This window comes from Pristiophorus japonicus, chromosome 9 (genome assembly GCF_044704955.1).
Source record: "Pristiophorus japonicus isolate sPriJap1 chromosome 9, sPriJap1.hap1, whole genome shotgun sequence".
Taxonomy (NCBI): domain Eukaryota; kingdom Metazoa; phylum Chordata; class Chondrichthyes; family Pristiophoridae; genus Pristiophorus; species Pristiophorus japonicus.
The window spans coordinates 167,631,077-167,644,367 of record NC_091985.1 but is presented as its reverse complement, the minus strand read 5'-3'; the positions used below and the strand labels follow the sequence as shown (position 1 = coordinate 167,644,367).

The 13,291-nt window shown below is 42.0% G+C and overlaps 1 protein-coding gene across 6 annotated transcripts in view; it reads right to left on the bottom strand.

Moving 5' to 3' along the window:
* The window catches only part of map4k3a (mitogen-activated protein kinase kinase kinase kinase 3a), a 275,867-nt gene that overhangs the window by 217,307 nt on the left and 45,269 nt on the right, over window positions 1-13,291 (bottom strand). For all 6 annotated transcript variants that reach the window (XM_070890095.1, XM_070890098.1, XM_070890096.1 and 3 more), the window contains exon 2: window positions 6,483-6,540. In XM_070890095.1, coding sequence (XP_070746196.1) covers window positions 6,483-6,540 — 58 coding nt within the window. The remainder of the gene's footprint in view (window positions 1-6,482; window positions 6,541-13,291) is intronic.

Genomic DNA, 13,291 nt, shown 5'->3' with positions numbered 1-13,291 from the left:
GGTCCGGGGGAGGGGGAAGCGGGAGTCGAGTCGGGAGGAAGCAGGAGCTGGCCGTGGGAGGAGCTTTATTCACGCAGCCCGTGAGGCCATTGGGCCAGAGCTAGGGGCTGCGTGCTTCGGGCCCCTCCCACACAGTTTCGGGCGCCTGGAGCTACTGCACTTGCATGTGCAGAGCTCCCGGCACTGTTTTCGGTGCAGGGTCCTAGCTCCGCCCCCTACAGCTCCTGCTGTGCTGAGGGCCAGAGGACCTGCAGGGAGGTGAAGAATACGGAGATTTTTTTTAGGCGCACTTTGTGGCGCGAAAAACGGGCGTCCAGGGCAGGACTGTGCCGTTCTAGGCGCGGCTCGAAACTTGGGCCCCTAAACTGGGAGAGAATTCATGTGAAAGGTATAGATAACTTTTTTAGCCCGTATGTAGCAAGCCCAACAAGCGAGGGGCGGTTTTGGACTTAGTTTTAGGAAATGAAGCTGGGCAGGTGGAAGGGGCATCAGTGGCAGAGCAGTTTGGTGCTAGTGATCATAATTCAAAGAGATTTGGGGTAGTTATGGAAAAGAAGATAGAAACATAGAAAATAGGTGCAGGAGTAGGCCATTCGGCCCTTCAAGCCTGCACCACCATTCAATGAGTTCATGGCTGAACATGCAACTTCAGTACCCCATTCCTGCTTTCACGCCATACCCCTTGATCCCCCTAGTAGCAAGGACTACATCCAATTCCTTTTTGAATATATTTAGTGAATTGGCCTCAACAACTCTGTGGTAGAGAATTCCACAGGTTCACCACTCTGGGTGAAGAAGTTTCTCCTCATCTCGGTCCTAAATGTCTTACCCCTTATCCTTAGACTGTGACCCCTGGTTCTGGACTTCCCCAACATTGGGAACATTCTTCCTGCATCGAACCTGTCTGAACCATCAGAATTTTAAACGTTTCTATGAGATCCCCTCTCATTCTTCTGAACTCCAGTGAATACAAGCCCAGCTGATCCAGTCTTTCTTGATATGTCAGTCCCGCCATCCCAGGAATCAGTCTGGTGAACCTTCGCTGCACTCCCTCAATAGCAAGAATGTCCTTCCTCAAGTTAGGAGACCAAAACTGTACACAATACTCCAGGTGTGGCCTCACCAAGGCCCTGTACAACTGTAGTAACACCTCCCTACCCCTGTACTCAAATCCCCTCGCTATGAAGGCCAACATGCCATTTGCTTTCTTAACCGCCTGCTATACCTGCATGCCAACCTTCAATGACCGTTGTACCATGACACCCAGGTCTCATTGCACCTCCCTTTTCCTAATCTGTCACCATTCAGATAATAGTCTGTCTCTCTGTTTTTACCACCAAAGTGGATAACCTCACATTTATCCACATTATACTTCATCTGCCATGCATTTGCCCACTCACCTAAACTATCCAAGTCACTCTACAGCCTCATAGCATCCACCCCGCAGCTCACACTGCCACCCAACTTAGTGTCATCCGCAAATTTGGAGATACTACATTTAATCCCCTCGTCCAAATCATTAATGTACAATGTAAACAGCTGGGGCCCCAGCACAGAACCTTGCGGTACCCCCACTAGTCACTGCCTGCTATTCTGAAAAGTACCCATTTACTCCTACTCTTTGCTCCCTGTCTGCTAACCAGTTCTCAATCCACGTCAGCACACTACCCCCAATCCCATGTGCTTGAACTTTGCACATTAATCTCTTGTGTGGGACCTTGTCGAAAGCCTTCTGAAAGTCCAAATACACCACATCAACTGGTTCTCCCTTGTCCACTCTATTGGAAACATCCTCAAAAAATTCTAGAATATTTGTCAAGTATGATTTCCCTTTCACAAATCCATGCACTGCTATGACATCCTTAATAATTGATTCCATCATTTTACCCACTACCGATGTCAGGCTGACCAGTCTATAATTCCCTGTTTTCTCTCTCCCTTTTTATTTTAAAAAGTGGAGTTACAATGACTACCCTCCACTCCATAGGAACTGATCCAGAGTCTATGGAATGTTGGAAAATGACTGTCAATGCATCCGCTATTTCCAAGGCCACCTCCTTAAGTACTCTGGGATGCAGTCCATCGGGCCCTGGGGATTTATCGGCCTTCAATCCCATCAATTTCCCCAACACAATTTCCCGACTAATAAGGATTTCCATCAGTTCCTCCTTCTTACCAGACCCCCTGACCCCTTTTATATCCGGAAGGTTGTTTGTGTCCTCCTTAGTGAATACCAAACCAAAGTACTTGTTCAATTGGTCTGCCATTTCTTTGTTCCCCGTTATGACTTCCCCTGATTCTGACTGCAGGGGACCTACGTTTGTCTTTACTAACCTTTTTCTCTTTGCATACCAATAGAAACTTTTGCAGTCCGTCTTAATGTTCCCTGCAAGCTTCCTCTCGTACTCTATTTTCCCTGCCCTAATCAAACCCTTTGTCCTCCTCTGCTGAGTTCTAAATTTCTCCCAGTCCCCGGGTTCACTGCTATTTCTGGCCAATTTGTATGCCACTTCCTTGGCTTTAATACTAGCCCTGATTTCCCTGGATAGCCACGGTTGAGCCACCTTCCCTTTTTTATTTTTACGCCAGACAGTGATGTACAATTGTTGTAGTTCATCCATGCGGTCTCTAAATGTCTGCCATTGCCCATCCACAGTCAACCCCTTAAGTATTATTCGCCAATCTATCCTAGCCAATTCACGCCTCATACCTTCAAAGTTACCCTTCTTTAAGTTCTGGACCATGGTCTCTGAATTAACTGTTTCATTCTCCATCCTAATGCAGAATTCCACCATATTATGGTCACTCTTTCCCAAGGGGCCTCGCACGAGATTGCTAATTAATCCTCTCTCATTACACAACACCCAGTCTAAGATGGCCTCCCCCCTAGTTGGTTCCTCGACATATTGGTCTAGAAAACCATCCCTTATGCACTCCAGGAAATCGTCCTCCACCGTATTGCTTCCAGTTTGGTTAGCCCAATCTATATGTATATTAAAGTCACCCATGATAACTGCTGCACCTTTATTGCATGCACCTCTAATTTCCTGTTTGATGCCCTCCCCAACATCACTACTACTGTTTGGAGGTCTGTACACAACTCCCACTAACATTTTTTGCCTTTTGGTGTTCTGCAGCTCTACTCATATAGATTCCACATCATCCAAGCTAATGCCCTTCCTAACTATTGCATTAATCTCCTCTTTAACCAGCAATGCTACCCCACCTCCTTTTCCTTTTATTCTATCCTTCCTGAATGTTGAATACCCATGGATGTTGAGTTCCCAGCCCCGATCATCTGGAGCCACGTCTCTGTAATCCCAATCACATCATATCTGTTAACATCTATTTGCACAGTTAATTCATCCACCTTATTAGGGATACTCCTTGCATTAAGACACAAAGCCTTCAGGCTTGTTTTTTTTTAAAAAACACCCTTTGTCCTTTTAAAATTATGATGTAGTGTGGCCCTTTTTGTTTCTTGCCTTTGTTTACTTGGCCTTCCACTATTGCTTTTTACCTTTCTGCCATCTGTTTCTGACTCCATATTACTTCGCCCTATCTCGCTGCATAGGTTCCCATCCCCCTGCCATATTAGTTTAAACACTCCCGAACTGCATTAAGCAAATGTTACTCCCAGGACATCAGTTCCAGTCCTGCCCAAGTGCAGACCGTCCCTTTGTACAGGTCCCACTTCCCCCCGAAGTGGTTCCAATGTCCCAGGAATTTGAATCCTTCCCTCTTGCACCACTGCTCAAGCCACGTATTTATTCTAACTATCCTGCTCCCTCTACTCTGATTAGCACGTGGCACTGGTAGCAATCCAGAGATTACTACCTTTGAGGTCCTACTTTTTAAATTTAACTCCTAGCTCCCTAAATTCAGCTTGTAGGACCTCTTCCCGCTTCTTACCTATATCGTTGGTACCTACATGTACCACGACAACTGGCTGTTCACCCTCCCTCTCCAGAATGCTCTGCAGCCGCTCAGAGACATCTTTGACCCTTGCACCAGGGAGGCAACATACCATCCTGGAGTCTCGGTTGCAGCCGCAGAAACTCCTATCTATTCCACTTACAATAGAGTCCCCTATCACTATAGCTCTCCCACTCTTTTTTCCTACTCTTCTGTGCAGCAGTGCCACCCACGGTGCCATGAACCTGGCTGCTGGTGCCTTCCCCGGTAAGTCATCTCCCCCAACAGTATCCAAAACGGTATATCTGTTTTGGAGGGAGATGACCGCAGGGGAAGGCACCAGATAGACCAGGAATAAAAGTTCTCAATTGGGGGAAACCAATATTACTAAGCTGAGTTGTGATTTAGCCAAAGTGAATTGAAAACAGCTACTTGAAGGCAAATCAGTGTCAGAGCAGTGGGAGGCATTCAAGGAGGAGATCTTGAGGGTTCAGAGCAAGTATTTTCCCTTAAAGAAAAAGGGTGGGACTAACAAATATCAAGGGGCATTCAGGGTAGGATAAAGAAAAAAAAAGGCTTATGACAGATTCCGAGGGCTCAATACTGCAGAAACTCTAGATTATAGAAAGTGCAAGGGGGAAATTAAAAAGAAAATTAGGAAAGCAAAGAGAGAGCATGGAAACATTTTGGTGAGTAAAATCAGGGAAAACCCAAAGATGTTTTATAAATACATTAAGAGCAAGAGAATAACTAAAGGGCAGAGCCTAGTAGAGACCATAAAGGTAATCGGTATGTGGAGGTGGAAGACGTGGGTATGGTTGTTAATGAATACTTTGTTTCTGTTATCACAAAAGAGGGGGGCGATGCAGATATTGCAAATCATGAAGGAGTGTGAAATATTAGATGAAATAAACAGTGAGAGGGGAAGTATTAAGGGGTTTAGCAGCTTTGAAAGTGGATAAATCCCCAGGTCCGGAGGAAATATATCCCAGGCTGTTGAGAAGCAAATGAGGGAATAGCAGAGGCTCTGACCATCATTTTCCAATCCTCGCTGGCTACAGGTGTGGTGCCAGGGGACCGGAGGACTGCTATCGTCGTACCTTTGTTTAAAAGGGGAGAAAGGGAAAGACTGAGTAATTACAGGCTAGTCAGTCGAACCTCGAATGATTGCAAAAAATTCTGAGGGACAGGATAAATCTTTATTTCCAAAGACATGGATCAAGGACAGTTAGCATGGATTTGTTAAGGGAAGGTCGTGTCTGACTAACTTGATTAAATGTTTTGAGGAAGTGACAAGGAAGGCAGTGCATTTGATGTAGTGTATATGGATTTTAGCAAGGCTTTTATAAGGTCCACATGGCAGACTAGTCACGAAAGTAAAATCCCATGGGATCCAAGGCAAGGTGGCAAATTGGAGCCAAAATTGGCTCAGAGGCAGGAAGCAAAGGTAATTGTTGATGGGTGTTTGTGACTGGAAGGCTGTTTCGAGTGGGGTCCCACAGGACTCAGTACTAGGTCCCTTGCTTTTTGTAGTATATAATGAAATCAAGGGTATTGGGAGCGGACAGAGAAGTGGAGTTGAGGCAGAGATCCGATTAGCCATAATCTTATTGAATGGCGGAGCAGGCTCGAGGGGCCGATTTCACCCAGATTGTGCTATTATAACTAGCAGAAACGCGACCCCTTTATCTTTACAATGAATTGGTTACCTTGTATTTTGTAGGTTTCATATGCATTTTCCAGGTTTTTGACTTCCACTGTATGCCTCTATCATACTGTCACATGAAACATGAAACATGGGTGACATTTTTTTCCAACCTCTGATATTCAATTTCTTTACTCGCATCTTAGTTCTGTCCTTGCTGAACTGTTAATTTTTTTCCACTACTTTATTCAAGCAGATTGATATTTTGGCAGTAAAACAAGGAGGGGAAAACAACTACCTGACCCATGAAACCTATTCCTTCCAACAGGCAGCAGACAACATACAGTCACATGTCCAACTCCTGAGGGAGGCGAAAAAAAGCTGGTGAAAGAGTCAGGGTAAAGTTCAGATTTCTCTACAATATCAAACACTGCAATCTCAGTACTACATGCTGTGTGGCAATATTCTGCTGACATTTTCCATAACCCCAGGGGAGAACAGGAACTACAATCTTAATATACGATTTGACCATCCATGTCTATACTTACCATTAACTATCTTAAATACTTCAAATCCTGTTCTTAACCACTGACATTCAGATTGACAGAGCAATTAAATTTATGCATCAGATTGGACCCACCCATATGACTAAGATACCTGAAGAATTATGCCACTAGAAAGATGGGAAAACATTGGGGAGCAATAGTTATATAAAATTTGCATTTGCTAATGGCATTAGTATATTTATTACATTTATCATTAGCTTCTTTACCCAAGTAAAAAAAAAAGTTTGCTGAAAGATATTTAATCCCATGAATGCTCACCAGTAAGGTTCAACGTCAAAGAATCCTTACTGATAATCTGAAAGCAGCAACTTAAAGTTTAGCTTTATTATCTACAACTAACTAGTCGGATTACTTACCAGGTTCCAGCTTAATAACTTTAATGGCTGCCAGCTCTCCGGTATTGACATTCCGAGCCTAAAGCAAGAAACAGGAAACAACTTTTGAGTATTAATATTCACAACCCAAAAAAAATCTTACTAGCGCTGGGATTTCTGCAAAAAAGTGCAGCATGAAGAGACAGCAACAAAAAACACAGTAGGGGAGATCTCCCCTACTGTTTACCTGAAGTCAAAATGTGTAAACCAAATGTTTATTTAAATTTTATTCACAAAATGTGAAATTTTATTCAGAGCAAGACTTCAAAACATTTGTCTCCCCTTTCTTGAGTTAGTTAGCCTGCTCCACACATCAACTTCAACCAATTTGCAAACCCACCTCAATATCGGGTGATTTGACAAAATGGCTCACAATTCACATCTCACATCGGCCATAATCAGTAACACACTCTGGAGGAACACAGGCTACGAACCCACATTCTGTTGCACAAAGATTTGTTTGCTTTTTTTTTTGTTGTTGTAAATGTTGTGTTCATCATAGTGATGGAATACCCACTGCCAGCACCAAGCACTCTCGTAAGGTATAGCAACAGTTCTTGATTCTAACTATAAAGCTCCCTTTACTTTGCCCCCAAAACATGCCTCGACCTCAAATATTAAAAATGGCCAATTTCATGTCAATTGGAGACCAGTAAAGTCAGAGTTGGGTGCTGTGGCTCCATGCCTGGCTTTAGACTACCACCCACACAAGTGAATCCAATCAAATTTGTACACCTACCCTTTCTGATATCATTGTACTGTGAAAAGCTAGAGTTGCAATAATCAAATTAAGACAATACTGATATTGTAAGATAGTGTTAATGTGTCATCTTCAAGTAAAGAAGAACAATACTCATGTGATCACTGACTCGGTCTTTGTTAACCGAGACTATATTGCTCATGATTCAGCATTTAAATGGGTCTGGCAGTTAGAGAGGACTCTCTTTGTATGACTGCATGATGGCAGAATTACTAATATAGTAATTACATCAGTAAAGCATAGTTAAAATTGATTTTAACTTTAAAACAAAAAATAAAATACCTGCGACTTCAGGTACAGATGTTTTGGTCAGAAAGTTGGGGGTTGGAGGAGTGGCGAGATGGGGAACTGTGAGGATGTTAACCGCGCAAAATTAGTACAATTTCCCTTCCCTCCCCACTAATTGCCAGCCAATAAGGAATTTAGTGTGCGGCAAATTTTAAATACAACACTTCCTGGCCCTAGATGACTTAATGTTATCAAGATAAAATGAATGAAGGGGGCTTGCCAAGCTACATTTTGTATGCATGGTGCAATAAAAGATCAGTGTTTGGGAACAGTTCCATTTTGGGCACCACAGCTCACTATCAAGCACTCTCAAATCAGGTGTAACACAAATTAAATGCAGGGTACACTTGCTTCCACTCCTTTCAAATAATGTCCCCTAGGGCCGAACTTCAAAAAAAGTAACCAGAGTGATATACATTTTTACATTTCCTGCATTATCTAAAATTAAGGCCTCAGGTTTAGAATGGTGCAGAGTTTTCTGTTGCTGGTCCTGTACTCACTAGAGGCTTGCAACTACCCAAACTTATTTTATATAGACTTTTCCATGCTAGCACCATCGTGGAATGAACAGAAGGAGGCCATTCAGCCCATCCTGCCTGTGCTGGCTCTTTTGAAAGAGCTATCCCATTAGTCCCACTTGACTGCTCTTTCCCCATTGAATATAAAAACAAAAAGACATCATGCTGGATCTTTATAAAACAATCACTGGTTAGGCCTCAGCTGGAGTACTGTGGACAATTCTGGGTCGTATAATGTATGCACCTGTAATTATGCTCTCAGGTTTGTCGAGCTGTTGCATTGTAAGTGGCTTAGCCAGTCACGTGATGTTCACAAGACTCAATAAAACCCCAGTCATTTCGGTCTAGGTCATCCACGATGAGGTATGCCATTGTGAGCCTAATGGATGAACTGGTAATGTGTCATGTGATTGTTAAACCTTTGTTAATAAACCAACTAGTTCTTAATAGCAATGTGTTGCTATGAATTCTTAAGCAAAGAACCCATGAAGCAAATGCATCACAGGCACCACACTTCAGGAAAGATGTAATGGCCTTAGAAAGGGTAGAGGAGGTTTACCAGGATGTTACTAGGGATGAGGAGAGGGTGGAAAAGTTAGGACTGTTCTCCCTGGAATAGAAAAAGTTGAGAGATGATCTAATGGAGGTTTTCAAGATGGAGAAGTTTTGATGAGTAGATATTCCCTCTGGCGAGTAGGTCAATAATCAGAAGTCATAGATTTAAAATAATTGGCAAACATCTAGGAGGAGAGATGAGGAGAAAGGTTTTCACTGAGACTTGTGTGGAAATGTATTTTTATCTAAGCTGATACCATTCGGTATTTGTGTGCCCTTTGCAATATATCAAAATGGAGTCCTGGCCCTTCCAGAACTTTCTGCATTTTAGCAGTCAGCTTGCATAAACAGCTAAACCTGGTTTGAGATGGCTGATGGCCATCAGACAGCTAGGAGACAAGTCATGCTGAGACAAGTACCCCCCCCCCATGGTGTTTTCCTATTGTCTACACTACAGGAGTTCCATGTCACCCCACCCTTATCTTCTAGACTCAAACCACCAGCCATTATCTCTTGCAGAGACCTCATCCATTTGATGCAAACAGATAAACTGACCAGGAAATTGAACAATCCTGACAATACAAAACAGGTGATAGCCCATTACCTATGACTCATGGAGTAATGGCTGGCTGGCCAACTGATAACCCTGACAAAAGGAAATATCTGGAAACCATGTCAGGACCAGGATGTATTAATTAACTCTCTGTATTCACTGACTGTGAGACAGAGCAATACACAGGGAGAGGCCATAACTTGGGTTTTACTGTATAAATATCTTGTTAAACTGAACCATTTCGGAGGTGTTCACTTAGCCCTTGACTGAGTGTAACCTGCCCCTTGCTAGCAAGCGAATTAAAGAAACTTCTACCGGAGTCATTCTTTTCGGAGGTCGAGATTTCGACACTTGTCAGGATCCGGAATGCTCTACTTGAAAAGGTGGTGGAAGCAGATTCTGTAAACAATTTTAAAAAGGGAGCTGGTCAGGTACTTGATGAGGAACTTACAGCGCTACAGACAAAAAGCAGGAATGTGGAACTAAGCACCACTGTTCTTGCAAAGAGCCAGCACAGGCACAACAGGCCAAATGGCCACCTTCTGTGATTCTATGAACCGCTATTCCTTTTTCTTCCTATAACCAAATTCCTATTCATACTGCCATATTCCATTTAATACAATGCACCCTATAACAATTATCCCATGCAGCCCCTTACCAAATCCATTCACACCATTTCCTTTATCAATACACTCACTCCGTTATCTAAAGGACTCTTACGTTTATCAGATATGACTTGCTTTTATAAATCTATGCTGACTGTCCTTATTAACCCATACCTTTCTAAGTGATTATTAATTTTATCCAATATTATTGCCTCTGGAAGCTGAACCAGTTTAGCTCTTTCTCCTGTCTTTAACAAAGGCATTATATATTGGCAACCATCCAGTCCTCGGGCATAATTTCCATATCCAAGGATATTTGACAAATTTTGGTCGAAGTATTTCCTGAATTCCCAATATCGGTGACTTTAATTAACCAAACCTTGTCGGATACAAGAAAACAAATGCAATAATACCATTAATTGTGGGGATACTGCAGAAATCCAACAAAAATAAAAACAAATCTATATAACGGGTGTTCCGTCTATAGTGATTGATTGTAGGATAACCATGTTTGTTGCTTTGTCAACATGTTTCCTTAGCAGAGCTGTCAGGCAATGAGATGTGAGATGTGAGGGATCCAATCTTTCTGACTTGTTATGTATGTTTCATTGACAAGGCTATGGATTGCTGAGGTGGGGAATGTGACACCTTTTTTAAAAAAAAGTTTAATCATTATAGTCCCTATTTCCCACACCAAGAATCTATTTGCAAATTTCATCCAGTAACTTAATAAACTTGGAGTTAAACACTCAAGTAATTATTCAGTTTAGTGAAATTTCAAAATAAAATTCCTCTTGCAACTCTATCAGCAAGCTAAAACACAAGGGCCCTAGGCCTACAGAAGCCTCCAAATATCATAATATATTTGGACCCCATCCTACCAAACCAGAGTACTATACCAGAAGTTGTTATCCAAAACCCTGAACAGACTCAATGTTTGCTCTTCACCTGACCCCCAAAAGTCGTAATGGCTTCCCCAATCATTTTCTTTTACAGTTATTATTTTTTTAAATGTAAGCTTTTTTTTAATTAAAAAAAAAAAGAGTTGAAATGGTTTAAAATTAAAGTCTTAATTAAAGTGCTGATGGTAAAGTAGAATGCTTGTTGAAGACGACCAGCTGGGCTCCACTCACTGACTCAATTCAGACTAATTTTATACAGAGCTGTTGACTGCAAGCCCAGCTAATTACTGTACCAGTGTTATCTTCTTTCGCTGTTTGGCAGACAGGGTAAAGCAGAGCACTAGCACTTCAAAACATGCTCAGGACACAGGCTGGCAAGTCTTCTAAACAACTGACTTCCAAACTGATCATAGAATTATAGAACAACACGGCACAGGAGTCCATTCGATCAATCATGCCTGTGCCAGCTCTTAACCAGTCTCACTCCCCTGCTTCTCCCACCCCAAGTATGTATCCAATTCCCTTTTGAAAGTTACTATATTGAATCTGCTTCCACCACCCTCAAACCGTGCATTCCAGATTGCAACAACTCACTGTGTGCAAAAATGTTTCCTCATGTCACCTCTGGTTCTTTTGTCAATCACCTTAAATCTGTGTCCTCTGGTTAATGAACCTTCTGCCACTGGAAACAGTTTCTCCTTATTTACTCCATCAAAACCCTTTCAGGATTTTGAACACCTATATCAAATCTCCTCTTAACCTTCTCTGCTCGAAGCAGAAAACCCCAGCTTCTCAAGTCTCCCCACATAACTGAAGTCTCTCATCCCTGATACCATTTTAGCAAATCTCTTCTGCACCCTCGTCATCCTTCCTAAAAACTGTGGTGCCCAGAATTGAACACAATACTCCAGCTGAGACATAACCAGTGTTTTACAGAAGTTTAACACAACGTTCTTGCTTTTGTGCTCTTATGTCTCTATTAGTAAAGCAAAGTATTCCATACGCTTTTTTTAAACAGCCTTCTCAACTCATCCTACCATCTTCAAAGCTTTGTATACATACTGTCCCTACACCTTGTAAAATTGTACCTTTAGTTTATATTGCCTCACACTTCTCTGCGTTAAAATTTAATCTGCCAAGTGTCTGCCCATTTCACCAGTCTGTATGTCTTCATGACGTCTGTTACTATGCGCCTCATTGCTCACTACATAGCTTACCAAGTTGGTCCATTTCAGTAGGATAAGACCGTACTATACTTGAAACGTTTTCAAACATTTCCCCTCTCCATACTTCCTCCAAATGCTGTATACACTGTTACCTTCAGCTTACAAGCAATGTCACAAGAGATGAACTGCAGTTTAAAAATAGTGCTGATGCTCCAGTATCCTGCACCAGTGCACATCATTTCATATCCATATTTGTCTGCTGACCTAAAAATACTCAATCACCAAATCTCATCAAGGAGAGATACTGAATTGTAGATGGAGAAGAGTAACTTCAAAAATATCCTGAGAAAGACAAAATATTTTTGTTTGAAAACACGGTCATATAATTTAATTAAGTGAAACTGATCGGGAGTTCTTATACCCAATCACTGGGCGTGATCTGATCTGCAGAGACACTAAATCAGTTCTGTTGGAAAAACATTGAGTCGGGAGATGTAACTGAAGTGAAAGTAGGCGGCCTTGGAGATGGAGTGGCTGTGTGGGCGAAAGCTCACCTCAAGGTTGAGTACGACACCAAGGATGCGAACGGTCTGGTAGAGTCACAGTGGTCAGGGAATGGAGTTTGTGGCAGGTACTGAAGACAATGGCTTCGGTTTCCCAATATTTAGTTGGAGGAAATTTCTCGTTATTCAATACTAGATATCGGATAAGCAGTGTCCACAAATCAGACAGTGGAGGTGTCGATGAAGAGCGGAGAGTCATCAGCAATTAAAGGTTGCCATGCGGTGTGGTATCACCTCAGAATACAAGCATTTTTTTTTAAACTTTCAAAATAAATGCAGCATAATTAATTACTCTTGAAATAATGTGGCCCAATAATCATTTTACCAAGTAATTTATCTTATCTGGCCTTCTCCCCATGCATTCCTGTAGCTTACACAAAAAAGCATCTCTTCAGCCACCTGTGCACAATTTTCTATGGATATGGTATCATTATCCTCTGGGTCCTACTTCCTTTGGTATGTCCATGTGAAAAGTGGTTTGGCTTGTACTGTACTGATTGCAACAAATTTTAACTTACTCCACAAAAAAAAATATTGCATTTGTGGATGAACAATGTGTAGCCATACTGAAAAGCTGATAAATTTGTTATGCCTATTATACATATCACAGCAATGTCAGAAACCATCACTTAGATTGCTTCACCGTGAATCGCAATGCATCAGGCTTAAATCATTCATTTTATATTACAAATTGTGTCAATTAAATACCAAAATTTGATACTACTGACAGACGAGTCAGTGTATCAAAGCAGGTTGGATTGAAGGTTAAAATTTGCATCCGTATTATTTGGATCCAGACAGTCCCCATTTGATACTATCCAACTCCAAAATCAAACTTTCAGGAGAGCTCTGCACATACATTATCACACCAATCCTGGAAA